The 14,258-nt window shown below is 39.3% G+C and overlaps 1 protein-coding gene across 1 annotated transcript; it reads right to left on the bottom strand.

Annotated features, from left to right (window-relative positions):
• Nucleotides 1–12,347: 12,347 nt before the first annotated feature.
• On the bottom strand, nt 12,348–13,644 carry LOC103660603 (olfactory receptor 145). Its single transcript, XM_008688234.2, has one exon. The coding sequence runs from the start codon at nt 13,293–13,295 to the stop codon at nt 12,348–12,350; it is 948 nt and encodes a 315-aa protein (XP_008686456.2). The 5' UTR covers nt 13,296–13,644.
• Between the last annotated feature and the right edge of the window lie 614 nt (nt 13,645–14,258).

Raw genomic sequence — 14,258 nt, 5'->3', positions numbered from 1 at the left:
TGTTGGATATTTCCTAATGTAATATTATATTTATAACAACCATACAATGCGCATGTGTATGGAAGATTGTTTTGTTTTTTCCAAAGATGGCCATACAAGTGTGTGCACGCACACACACACACACACACACACACACACACGCACAGTTTGCATCCCACGTGTTCTTGGTACAATAGGATTGACACTCCTCAAAGAGATGGGATCTATGTTCCCTACCCTTGCATCTAGGTGAGGACTTGGGATTTCTTCAAACAAAAGAGCATGGCAGAAGGGATGCTTTGTGACTTCCAAGGTTCAGCCCTAAAAGGGTACCTCCCTCCCTGTCCCCGTCCCCCCCTTTCCACTCTGATTTCTCTTTTATCATCCTCTAGCCTTCAGGATAGTCATATTGGAACCCCCTGGCCTTGTCTCAAGATATACTACAGGACAGCAAGTTTATGGTTATTTACAAAATATTAAGGGGGTGCAGAAGCCCTCTAGGACCTGTATGTTAGTTGATAGACATCAGGGGAAAATACTCAAGGGAAGTGGCCCAGGGAATTTTTAGTACAGGTTTGAATTACTTAGTCCAGTTCCCCCTTACTACTCAGAAAATCTCCTTTTGGTTCCATATTAGATGTTTTTAGGTTTATTTTTATGAAGAAAATTGGTATTTCTTTTTTGTACACATAATTTCATATCCACTGCATTTTCCCCTCTTGAATAACAGTTTAGCAGATATGTGGCAATGGTCTAGCAATGAAAGACTGAAAATTATCTCTGTTCATTAGAGTAGAAATCAACTTACTCATTTATCTATCATCCAGTAAGTATTAAGGCCAGCTATTTCCAGTACTATTGCAAACTTTATACTCAGACAAATCTCCCCTGATAAAACAAAGCTAAGAATTCTGGGGAAAATATAAAAATCATTTATCTGTTAATGTTTGAGGTGGCAGAAACTAAGTGAATTCCTGTGGGAGCGAAAGATAAAGTAATAATTCAGAGGGGTACATAGGCACTGGACCTGGAGTTTGCCCTTACGGAACTAGTAGATTCCAGAGTTGGGTTTTAATTGAGTGGCCTATGCAGGGCATAAGAGATAAATCCTGGAATAAGTCCTTTCATGACTAAACCTTAGAAGCCTGCTAGTTTGTAATCATTATTAACTTGTAATACTGTATCTCCAAAAGGAAACATCTTCCATGGCTAAATTAGAGAAATAAAAAAAAAACACAGGAAAAAGGCAAAGATATGTGTCTAACTTGGCCTTGGCACTGGGAAGAGCCAGGAAGACATAAAATATCCCCTGAGAACTTCTAACAACCTCTGCATTTCAGGCAAAAAAAACAAAAACAAAAAACCCCCATCATATTACAAATATAAACAAACAAACAAAGTCCTCTCTGGAAAATACAAGTTAGCTCCAGATATCAAAGAATTTCCCCAGATAACTATCTGGGGATCATGAGCTCTTAATGAAAAGCACTAAACAAACACTAAATAAGCCACCAGGAATGAAAATCACCATTAATGATAAACCACAAGCTACAGGACAAGACCTGCAAAATTATTAGGTTTATCAGGGACAGCATACAAAATAATTTATTTAATGTGTTCAAAAAAAAAAAAAAAAGAAAAAGTGTAATGAAGGCCCCATCAAAATTGACAGGGCAGATTTTTAAAAGAATCAAATAGAGCTTTTAGAAATGAAAACATGATAGTTGAAATGAGGAACTTTATGAATGTGTTAGACAACCTATTAGACACAGGTGAAGAGATAATAGGTAAACTGGAGGATACATCTAAAGAAATTATCCAGAAGTCAGCATCAGCCATGGGGAAAAAAACTGTGAATTAGATATAACTTAAGAAATGTAGAAATAGAGGAGGTCCAATAGATAAAGTATTTGCCTCATTCTACGGCCTGTGTTTTGCTCTAAGAATAAAGCAACAATCAAAAACAGACACAATTCCTGCCCTTTCAAATATATGATCTAGATATATACCTAGATACATAGAATAAACAGATACTTATACGTAACTAACTAGAAATATTGACTGTCCAGCATCAGTACTCCTTTTATTTTGGGGATCTGCCCCTATGTGAGCCTTGTTTCGAACCAGACCCAGCGTCCTTCTGTGAAACTTCCCCAAAGAACATAAGATTGAATTCACCCGGTTGTTTCCATGCAGGACTCTAAGTCTGGGGCGAGTGACAAAAAGAAACAGGAACAATTTATATTTCATTTTGGCAAAGACAAAAACAAAAAAACTACCAGCTGATAACGTGTTTGGTATTGGCAGTGCCAATAGAAGCAACCAGTGCAGCCTAACCGGATGGTTCTGTGGTGTAACTTGGCAGTGATTCCACCACCTGGCTTCCCCCTAGATCCTGCCTGGCTCCAAAAGCTGGTTCCCCTAGCCTGCTCTAAGAGTCTGTTAATTACCCCCAATTTCTTGCCAATTAATTCCATCTTTTGCCAAATTTAACCAGAATCAACTTTTGCTGTTTGCAGTCAATAACCCTTGCTGGCATAATAGGGACTGGACATTCAGGGGGCTGTAGACAGGGAGTGGAGATGGGGAAATTGTTGAGGCTATGGGACAAATTTCTCTTCTCCCCAAGATGAAGGCAGACACAACTACCAAAATCACCTTCTTTCTCTCAAAGTTTTGCTCTATTTTGAATGATTTTTCTCCTTTCATGGAAATGTTTGGATATCATTTGAGGATAAATGAATAAACATTTCCAGTTCTACAGATTATTCTTCATACTTCTACACAAAGTTTTTAAAACTTTCAATTCTTCAATGATTCCTCTTTTTTAATAAGCTTCATTACACTGTTTAGTAGAATGAATAATAAACTTCTTTGCTGGCTAAAAAGAAAGGTATTCAGTGAATTATCTGGCCAGCTTTTTTAATGCAATGTGGGCCATAGCAAATAATAATAATAATAATAATAATAGTAATAATAATAATAAAAGGAATTATATTTAACATCTAAGGAAGCTTATGACACAATAATTATTTTTATTAATGATTAAATAGCTAGTGTTTGTTTAAATTGGACAGTGTTATGATAGGGTTCTGTTTTTCATGGACTCTATATTCACTTTATTGCTTTTGATATTTCATATGAAATCAATACCTGTAATAGCTTTTTGCACACTTTTTAAAACTTGGGAAATGATTTTCCCCTTAAAAAATCATTATAGAGTATTCTAGAAAGTATATCTTTGGGTTTTTTAACAGGTTATTTTGTGCTAGATCTTTATTCAGAAACATTCTCCAATTATTACATTGTTACTATGGAAATATACAATCTGTTTTATGATATGGTTTTAGAAATGCATGGCTATTAGGCTTAAGTATAAGTAGAAGGTTACCAGCAGAGAAAATCAGGAGGACATTCTGAGCAAAAGGAATCACAAAAAGAAATTAAAAGGCCATCAGAGGGGAAAAAAAGTACTACAAATTTGGAGAATGGTAAATGATATTGAGACTTGAATTATTGTATATATAGCAGGGAGGGATGGGAGATAGTCGGGAAGGGTTCATGGTAATAATAAATCATCAGTCTCTTCCACTTCTGATTCCAGAATCAATTGAGAAATTAGACACAGAAGTCAGAAAAAAAAATCCAGCTTTATTGCTGATAAAGTTGAAAGACCCAGCTTGAATGTACAGTAGGACCTTGAAATTCCCTATGGCACTTCACAGACTAAATTAATTAATACAGGTCTAAACCAAGCTGGACAACAGTTGGTATTCTCTTATAAAAGAGAAAGGTAACAGATGGAAGAAATGAATGGGAATCCTGAAAATGTGCCTGTCCTAACCAGAAATGGGGCTAGGGGCCATACAAAGGGGGCTTGGCCACACTGAGCCACTTAAGTTCATTCTCCCAATTTCTCATCAATCCTATAAACAATCCCTTTCCTTTAGGTTAAAGTGGGGAGGATAAAGGGGAAGAGATAGGGTTGCTTCTTTATTTACCTGCCTGGGATGTAGAGACTTCTTCCCTAGGGAAAGGGAATTAAAGCATAAATGAGGCTAGAATGTCTAGACTTGCCTTTGACTTTTGATAAAAAGATGAAGAAGAAGGATGGAGACCAGGAAAACTGAACTAAGGTAGTGGGAGGAATATGCAGAGTTGACACTAAGAATAAATCAAAGACAAAGCTACTCTTAGAATTTAGAAGAGGAATTTAGGATCATCAGATGAACACATCACTGTTAAAAAAACTCTTTGGGAGAAGGAAACAATGTCTTTCTGTGCAGCAAACAGAAACATTTTGCCTCATTCCACTGATCTTTTAGCTTTAAATACAATGAATATAGTCATTGAAAATAATGATTTTGATGAAAATTTAATCACATGGAAAGCTGTTTACAATATGTTACAGAATGAAAAATGAAGTCACAAAGTTGTACTTACTATGATCACATCTGTGTGTGTGTGTGTATATACATATATATATAAAATATGTGTGTATGTGTGTGTATATATAGTTTGTGCAAAATGGTCTAAGCCATTAAAACCACACACACACACACACACACACACAAATATTCTGAAAGAATATATACTAAAATTTTAAGAGTAGTTTTCTCTAGGTAGTAGAATCATGGATTTTTTTTTAATCTTTTGCTTATCTCTACTTTTACATATCCCTATAGTACTTGAGTATCACTTTTGCAAATTTAAGAAAAATTATTTTTAAAATTAAATTACAGGGGCGCCTGGGTGGCACAGAGGTTAAGCGTCTGCCTTCAGCTCAGGGCGTGATCCCGGCGTTGTGGGATCGAGCCCCACATCAGGCTCCTCTGCTATGAGCCTGCTTCTTCCTCTCCCACTCCCCCTGCTGTGTTCCCTCTCTCGCTGGCTGTCTCTCTCTCTGTCGAATAAATAAATAAAAAATCTTAAAAAAAAAAAAAAACAGAACTTTGCAGGGGCATCTGGGTGGCTCTGTTGGTGAGGCAATCAACTTTTGTTTCAACTCAGTTTGTGATCTCAGGGTCATGAGATCAAGCCCTGCGTGTGGGGCTCTGTGCTCAATATAGGGTTTGCTTGGAATTCTCTCTTCCTCTCCCTCTGCCCCTCCCACTTGTGCATTCTCTCCCTCTTTCTGTCTCTCTCAAATAAATAATAAATCTTTTAAAAAAAAACACTGCACAATTTAATATTTTAAAGTCTCACTAAGAATTTGTTCAACACTTATTTAGCACTTTCTATATCTGCCAGGCATAAAATTCTCTGCATATGTTAGATCACCAGGTTGAGGTTTGGTATATAACCTCAAATAAGCATTTTCTAAATTTATCACTGCATAGTCCATGTTACAGTAGTTCAGCAGGTCCCACACATATTTATATTACTGACCCTATTAGTTCAATCCAATAAATAAGGAGAAAAATCTTTAGGGTATTTCTCTTGACATATCTTTTCAGCAAATTTTTCTAAATAGGAGTGAATGTATGAACTTACCCAGCTCAAAGGCAGCAGAAACTTGGACATTACACAAGATGAATATATGTGCTATGTCTTACACACACAGACGGAACGTCTGGAAGGCAGAAAGTGTTAAGAGTATGGGCTCTAGAGTCAGACAGTCTAAATTCAGTTCTTTACTCCACCACTTAGTATCTAATACAATCTTAAGCAAGTTCCTTAACTTGTAGAGAAGATTAAATGAGAACTTGTATGTGAAGTCCAAAGGACATGAAGTTTCCACAATGTCATTATTGGGGCTCGAAAAACATGAGTCTCTTGAGTGTGAAACTCTTGTCCACCTTCATTCTCAAGTCATACAAGTCTGGAAAGTTAGGATAAAGGGGGAAGGGTAGTCACTGCAAGCAAGATACAATGTGAAGGAAGGAAGCAGATGGGACAAGGAGTCCTATCTTTAAGGAAGCTAGACTGAATGGCATCAAAATCAGATTGTGTGGACAAGAGTCTCAGGACTTTTTTCCCTTCTCAGTCCAGGCCCCACTTCTTCCTTTCATCGGGTCTCACCAATCACTGAAGGGGACCTGAGGATATTGTCATGTGAGTTGATAAAAAGTAGTGAGAAGGGGACCACAGATGACACTCAAGGCTAATGGACTTTGGGACACAGAGCATTGGCTCATTCACAGAGACCAGGCCTACCAATTGTATACAGACAGGTATCCTCAAGGGAAAAACATATGAATGAATATTTTATAAGCATGAATATTCTCATTAAATATCTACTTGCAGAATTATACTAAATACAGCTCATTCCACCTACCATTCATATTTTGGTTTAAACACCATTTGTCTCTAAATAGAACCAATGCTGGGGCAGGGAAGGTACAAAATCAGCCTGAAACATATGCTTTGCTCTAAAGAAACAAAGTACCCAAAATCTAATAGAGGCATATCAAAAGAACATAGGAACTAGTATGAAAAGTCTCCCACTGGATTAATCTGAGCATCAAAGTAAGCAATGACAATTATGAATCATAACCCAGTGGATAAAATTGGAATGCATGAGTCCACTATAATATGAATGAATAAACAGATGAATGAGTGCATGGATAAATAAATACACAAGGAAAGGTTCTTCCTGACAAAGTGCCAACTAACAATAATGAAGGGTACATGGAGTTAGAAAATCTCCACTTTTCAACCATCAGAGTAATATTGATTCAGGCAAGAATTATCAATGGATGCTAAAACTGGTGTGTGAAAAGTTGAAAAGGAATAAGACATTTCACAGTCTCAAAGTATCTCTTCGGAACTTTAATTACAAAAGGGAAAGTAGTAATTTTCCTCGGTAAAACTGCTAGGAACTTGCAAAGTTCCAAAAACTGTATTGTCAAATGTCCCCAGAAGTCAGTCTGACCAGATATAGAATGTATTCATTTGTGACGGTAAAGAAGAAGGAAAGCAGTACTGTGCCCTGAAAACTCAACAAGGAAGGATCAGACTATGTCTTGGTGACTTTTTTCTAATTTATCTTTTGAACACAGTCTTTCAGGCTTAGTCTATTATTTGGGGAAAATGGGAGATTCGTACGTGAATGATTCATTTTTTTTTCATTGTACAAATTTTTCTTTGGTGTGTTGTCTCTGGGATATGAGTGAAAACGGAGAGTTCAGAGTGAATGCACAATTGTTGGTGTTTTATAAAATTGCTTTCAGAGCCAGTGTTCAGTTGGATAGTGATTTAGAGTTTGCTTAGGTTAACCATTTTATACAACACTACTCTTGACCATAAAAAGGAGTGGAAAGTTGGGATTTACAAATCTAGGGTAGGGTCTGGTTCTGCTGCAGCTACTAGATGTAGAGGATGTATCAAATGGACGCCAGGGACCCTGCTCACACAAAACTTACAGTCTGATTTGTAGTGTAAGTGTATACAGAAAAGTAAATGAGCAGTGGCCCTATATTTTGACCAACACTTAATAAGTTAAGTGCAGGGTGCTATGAGAATACAGAGCACAGACATTGAAAGAGACAGAGAGGTGGAAGAAAGATATTCCAGAAAGATACCTCACAATAGATTATCTCAAAGGGAAAGCTCCAGAGTATCTTCCCTTCCTTGGACCAAAAAGATTACCAGAGTTATGATGAAGCCAAGAAAAAAACATTGAAGAAACAAAGGGATGGAGTGGAGCAGAATTTGCTACCCCAAAATGTGTCTCTTTGGCATAAGGATTATCTTACTCTGATTATTTTTAAGAAAACAAAGGCATAGAAGAAGCTCTGGAAACTGGGCAAATGTTGCCTCTTTGTGAGGAAGATTTATATTTATAAGGGAAATCTCCATTTGTAAGGCTGTCTCCCCTCTGTACCAAGAAGAGGGTGATGACTAAATCCGCAGAAACTGTTATCAGTGGAGAAGGTAGCAGCTTACATCTCCATAACAACAATACCTACATTTACTGTGCTTTGCCTGATAACCTTCCAGCCTCCCCCAACATCTTCTGTCTTTAGCTGGAGATGGTATTTAAGGTGGTGACTTAGGCCATTTTTCCTGAGTTATCTTCCATGTATATAGGAGGTATACATGTTATTAAAGTTTGTTTTTTCTCCTGTTAATCAGTCTTTTATCACAGGGGAGTCTCAGCCAACAATCTAGAAGGAGGATAGAGGGAAAATTATTTCCCTCCCCTACAGGGAATATGTAAGAAAGAAAAAGAAGACAGTAGAAAACATTCTCAATTTTGCTCCTGCTTTTCTCTTCTTTATCCATTCAAATGACGCAAGTAGTTTATGAGGTAAGAAGGAATAAAAGATATAAAAGAAGACAATAAGACAAACACCACCACTATCAAAATTAAAGGTAATCAGTTATGATGAGTGACACCCTTATTAGTACAGAATCTGGCTGAGAGTAGACCATCTGAGAATGTTTATACTACTAGTGAGAGTGTAAATTTAGATAGACTTTAAAGAAGGAATTTTGGAATAATATTTAATACTTACGTCATTCAGTAATTCCCTGTCTAAAAATGTATCCTAATTAGGGGAAAACTCAAAGAGTTATTAAATAAGTCTCTTAAGCATTGTTTATAATTTGGGAAAACAAAAATAACATACAGTAGTAGAAAATTTTTAATGAGTTATAATACATCCATATACTAGAATTTTATGCAATCATAAAAATCAAGTTGGGGGGCGCCTGGGTGGTTCAGTCAGTTACATGTCTGCCTTCCGCTCAGGTCATGATCCCAGGGTCCTGGGATCGAGCCCCATGTCGGGCTCCCTGCTGTGTGGGGAGTCTGATTCTCCCTCTCCCTCTGTCTGCCACTCCCCTCTCTCTCTCTCTCTGTGTCAAATAAATAAATCTTTTTTAAAAAATCAAGTTGGAAGCAAGAGATCAGAAAAAACAAATTCCGTGAGCTGTGTCTTGGGATACACACTTACGTAACTAGAGCCAACACTCCCTTGTTTTCAGAGTGTGCCTTTCTCTCTGCCTCTTTTTGGCTACCCACAACCCTTCATATACATTTTTCCTGCTTTTTTATTCATTTATTTATCCAATAACAACCGTTCATTCCCTCCTTTGCGAATTAGATTTCCTTGGTAGATACATTTTAAAGCAGCTGCTCATAGACTTTGAGAACAAGGACAAGATTGTGTGTATGTATGTGCAGGTATAACCGAACTCAAGAGGTTCACCACTTGGGGTGCACTGAATTGAACACAATTCAAGGAAGTGTTGAAAGCAAAGAACTTTTTATTACTTGTTACAAGTAAGGGGACGGGAAGATAGCTCTCAATGCACTGTCTTCCTATGGGGTTAGTACAGGAAGCTTTTATTCAGCGGATTAGGGAGCAGGGACAGGGATCTTGCATACACAGTAAGGAGGAATTTAATACATATTCTATTACTTAGGCACTTTGGTTCAATTGCACATGCCTGGCGTGTCAACATGCTAGTGCATCCATCATATGTTCAAACTATAGTAGAAAAGTCTGCCCATAAGAGATCTTAGTATTATAGTGAGTTAAAGGTAACTTCAGGTCAACTTGGGGGGCTTCTGCACCAGTCCTCAACTCCAAACCAGCTCAGACTGGCTTATGCAAGGGGCTATCAGGGGAAACACCTAGCCTGGGTTTCCTTGTCAGGAGCCACTGGTTCTGCAAAACAAAACGTATTCCTTCCCTGCTTTTGTCCCTTCCCCCTCCCAACTTCTGCTGATAGCTTTCAGCCCTCTAACCTGAGGAACTCCCTCTTACGTCTTGGCTTACACAAGCACTGTGCATAAAAAGACTGTCTTAAAACATACAACCAACAAGCAACAGTGACAGACCCTGGAGAAGGTACAAAAGGGCCAGGAAATTGAGTAAAGGGAGACTTCCTTTCACTGAGTATTTTTTTTAAGATTTTATTTATTTATTTGACAGAGATAGACAGCCAGCGAGAGAGGGAACACAAGCAGGGGGAGTGGGAGAGGAAGAAGCAGACTCTTAGTGGAGGAGCCTGATGTGGGGCTCGAACCCAGAACGCTGGGATCACGCCCTGAGCCGAAGGCAGATGCTTAACCACTGCACTACCCAGGCACCCCTACTGAGTATTTTTTTAAAAGATTGTATTCATTTATTTATTTGGGAGAGTGAGAGTGAGAGAGCACAAGCAGGGGAAGTGGCAGAGGGCAAGGGAGAAGCAGGCTCCCCGCTGAGCAGGGATGCGGGGCTTGATCCCAGGACCCCGGGATCATGATCTGAGCCGAAGGCAGACACTTAACCGACTGAGCCACCCAGGCACCCCACACTGAGTATTTTTGGTAATAATTATAAATACCATGAATATGTACTACCCAGTCAATATACAAATAAATACACACTGCAGATGGGATGTAGAAAGAATGCAGAAATGTATAATGTAGAAAGAGAAATAATTCTCTTAATAATCCTGTGGAAATGGTTTTAAAGAGAAAGAGACATGAAGTAACTTTTGTGAGGTCACACAGTTGCTGAGTGAAAGCTAGGGTTCAAATTTGACACCCCCCCCAAGTCCCTAGTCTGCTTTCTTTGAGTCTCTCTGCTGTTCTCCTTTCCCCGTCCAAGTCGTCTCAATTCCATGATGGTCCTATGTTCTGTGCCATCTAAACACAGTTCCCTGGTTCCATTTTTATTCTTTTGAATTCACCCCTAGTGACTTGTACCTTCCCAAAAGATATAACTATATATCCATCCAGACTCCATTTTTACAATTAGAAGAGAATTTTCCTAAAAAGAATCTCATAAATCAAAAGTATTTTCAGAGCCTTTCATACATCATTGCTTCTCAAAAGAAATATTTACCACTTATAATTTTCTTTTAAACCAAAAAACAACTCTACCTCCCTTTACATAGTACCATTAGGCTGTGGATTTACAAACCTAAATTATATAATCTTTCCACCCTTTACTGGAAGGTGTGTCAATCAGAGTCCCAACAGAAAACAGATGACGACCTGAAACAAAATAATTGAAAAACATAACAAGGGTACTGTTTGCATGGGGGCAGGCAAAAGAGTGGTTAAGAGAAACCACAGAAGGATGGCAGAAGCTAACAGCAGCAGCATTAGCACCCCTTCGTATGAAGAGATGAAGGAGCAGTTACTGTAAACAGCTAAGAAATGGGCAGTTACTGAAGCCCACTGGAGGGAAGTCAGGGAAATAAATATCACAATATCATGCTCCACTTTTCCTCTGATTTCCTCTCCTGTTGCTGCCATTGGCTTAACCCAACCAGAAGAAACCAGAGGGTCAGGGAGCCCACTGACAAGATCCATTAGAGAATGCCTCCCAGGACTTGAAGTAAGGCACAAAGGAACAGAGAGTTGATTTAGAGAGGCACACGGAGAATACCTCACATAGTCTCTGTCACATATAGTTCCATAACAGTCAGTGGTCATTTCCTCTGCTGACTGACTGCTGTGTGGTCCTAACCTAATTACTGGCTTGTAACACAAGTTCTCCTCTATGGTTCTGAAATATTCTCCAGATTTTTAGCTGACCACCCTGAGCTCTGGACTTCTCCACCCAGGTTTTAAAAGCACAATTTGAAACATTGAAATGATTGTGTGTAAAAAAAAATGCCCAAATCCTGTACTTCATAACCTTGGCATTTTTCTATAAGGTCATCCAGTCAGCATGACCAAATCCTTTAAAGTCCAAGTCCCTGAAACTCCACACCACTGTCTTAGGAGCTACCATGCTTGCTACTATCTGGGCTCTAGCATACTTCCCCCAAATACTCTGCAAAATTCTTAAAGAATTTGGTCGTTTAGCCAAGACCATCTCAACAAAGTTTTATACCTCCTACCTTCTTTGCAAAAATGTGGTATTTAAAATTAGCCCTTGAAAAGTTGCATGAAATTTCTGTAGATAGAACCAGATCTTAACATCCTAGATCAGTTCACATTTGAAATGAAATCTTCCAGTGCTGATGAAGGAAGAAAGTGAACCATAGTGAAAAGCAACTAGTATTAAAAATCAAAAGCCTACTGATGAGCACTGGGTGTTACACACAACTAATGAATCATTGAACACTACACCAAAAGCTAATGATGTATGTTGGCTAATTAAAGTTAAATTTTTAAATAAAAGGAAAAAAAAGAAATAAAAAACCTACATCCTAATAGGCTGAAAACTGATTGACTTTGGAGAAGGTATATAAACTGTATCTATTCTCAGAAATATGAGAGAACTGGATTAAATGATCCTTATGGTCCACTAAAAGTGAGTACCCTATAGTTTTAAGAATCTTCTTAAATTAAAGGATGCATAAAATGGGAAGGATGAACTTCTTTGAGAAAGAGTTAAAATTTCTTCCAAGTAACCAACAGAACCTGAATAATATAAGGAATGGAAAAAGGCCCTTTCCTAAGTATTACCCCTTTCTCAAGAGAATGGTTTTTTGCTCAATGTTTTCTTCAGAGCAACTTTGACGTCTTTATTCCTCAAGCTATAGATTAGTGGGTTGAGCATGGGCACAACGATGGTGTAGAACAAGGAGGACACTTTCCCCTGATTCATAGGTAAAAGAGAGGATGGTTTGAGGTACATAAACGCCCCTGACCCAAAGAAGAGAGAAACTGCGATTATGTGGGAGCTGCAGGTGCTAAAGGCTTTGGACCTGCCCTCGGTAGAATGAATACGGAGAATGCTGGATAGGATGACGGCATAAGAAATGAAGATGGTAACTGTGGGCACACCAATATCGATGCCCACAACAACAAAAACTACCAGCTCATTTACATAGGTGCTGGTGCAAGAACGCTCAAGAAGAGGAAGGATGTCACACATGTAGTGGTTAACCAGATTGTTGGCGCAGAAGTTCAGTCTCACCATGCATGCTGTGTGGGCCATGGCCCCAGCAAACCCCATCACATAGACACCCAACAGAAGGAGTAGGCAGACCTGAGGCGACATGGTGGCCGTGTACACCAGTGGGTTACAGATGGCGGCATAGCGGTCATATGCCATTGCTGACAGGATGAAGGACTCAGAGACAACAAAGAAAAGAAAGAAGAAGAGCTGAGTCATACACCCTGCGTAGGAGATGATGTTCTGCCTCAAGACAAAACTCATCAGCATCTTGGGCGTGATAACAGTGGAATAGCAGAAATCTATGAAGGACAAGTTGAAGAGGAAAAAGTACATGGGGGTGTGTAGGTGAGAATTGAGCCCAATCAAGGTTATCAGGCCCAGGTTCCCCACCACAGTGACCACATAGAAACCTAGAAACAGGAAGAAGAGAGGGATCTGGAGTCCTGGCTGGTTGGTTAAGCCTGCGAGGATAAACTCTGTCACGGAGGAGTTCTCAGCTCCCATTCTTATTAAAGGCATTCTGTGGGAACAAGGGGAAAGAGTCACTTAGAGGGGGAGAGAGAGAGAGAAAAAGAGAGAGAAAAAGACAGAGACCCCCCCCCTCCTCCCAGTCACCTCCCATTCTTGAGAACTGGATCCACATAGAGAGATTTTGAACTTCAGCAGAAAGGCCTCTCAAGATGCCTGTGGGTCTGTTCTCATGGCCCCCTAAGGACTCTGCCACTGGAGCACCCTCTGGAGGATGGACCTTTCTCCATGGTGAGGGCAGATCCTGCTGGGAAGAATGGTCTCAAAGATGAGCTCAGGAGTCTCCCACATCTTTACTTTGGTCCATTTATTGTGTCCTTCAACTCCAACTTCTGCTCAAGTTTATAAAACCTGAGGCCAGTATCTGGAGAGAGTCCTCTCAGAGGCTGGAGCCAGCCCAACTGTGGCTGGAGTTTTCCACCCCATGGTCACCCCAGACAGAGCAGAAAAGGGAGGTAGTCTTTCCCAAAGCCTTTACTTCCTGAGGTTGGGGACTTAAAAAAAGTTCAGCCCAGATTCAATCACTCACCCTCCTTCAGCCTAGAGCCTCAGTGATGTACCTTTCAATCCAACTCTTGTCCACGGTTGTTCAGACAGGTAAATGGCTCTGGTGCTAACACAGATAAAGGAACTAAGCACAGACGATTTGAGCTCCTGTCCTGTTTGAAGGATCAGAATTTGGACTGCCTTAGAATTTGTTCTGAGCTAAAGAAGTTGTTATATGATGGAGGCTTTGTCCCAAGGCTGTTTTCCAGTTTGTAGAAGGGAAACAGCGTCTTTGCCTATAATCAGTACCATCTGGTGACAGGAGACTGAGCAGTTTTATTCTGGATTTATGAATCTGGGGACCTGATTAGAAGTAGAAAGTCAGAGGATCCCTTGGGATCACAACCCTAGAAACTAACTTTAAAAAAAAAGGAATATTTTCTTGTACCCTTGATAATATTTCATTGG

This window comes from Ursus maritimus, unplaced genomic scaffold (genome assembly GCF_017311325.1).
Source record: "Ursus maritimus isolate PB19 unplaced genomic scaffold, ASM1731132v1 scaffold_16, whole genome shotgun sequence".
Lineage (NCBI taxonomy): Eukaryota > Metazoa > Chordata > Mammalia > Carnivora > Ursidae > Ursus > Ursus maritimus.
Note: the sequence above shows the minus strand (reverse complement) of the source record. Positions and strands in the feature narration are given on the sequence as shown.

What these genes read in the sequence shown, in the direction of transcription:
- LOC103660603 (XM_008688234.2), bottom strand. Translation starts at nt 13,295, where the DNA reads ATGCCTTTAATAAGAATGGGAGCTGAGAACTCCTCCGTGACAGAGTTT.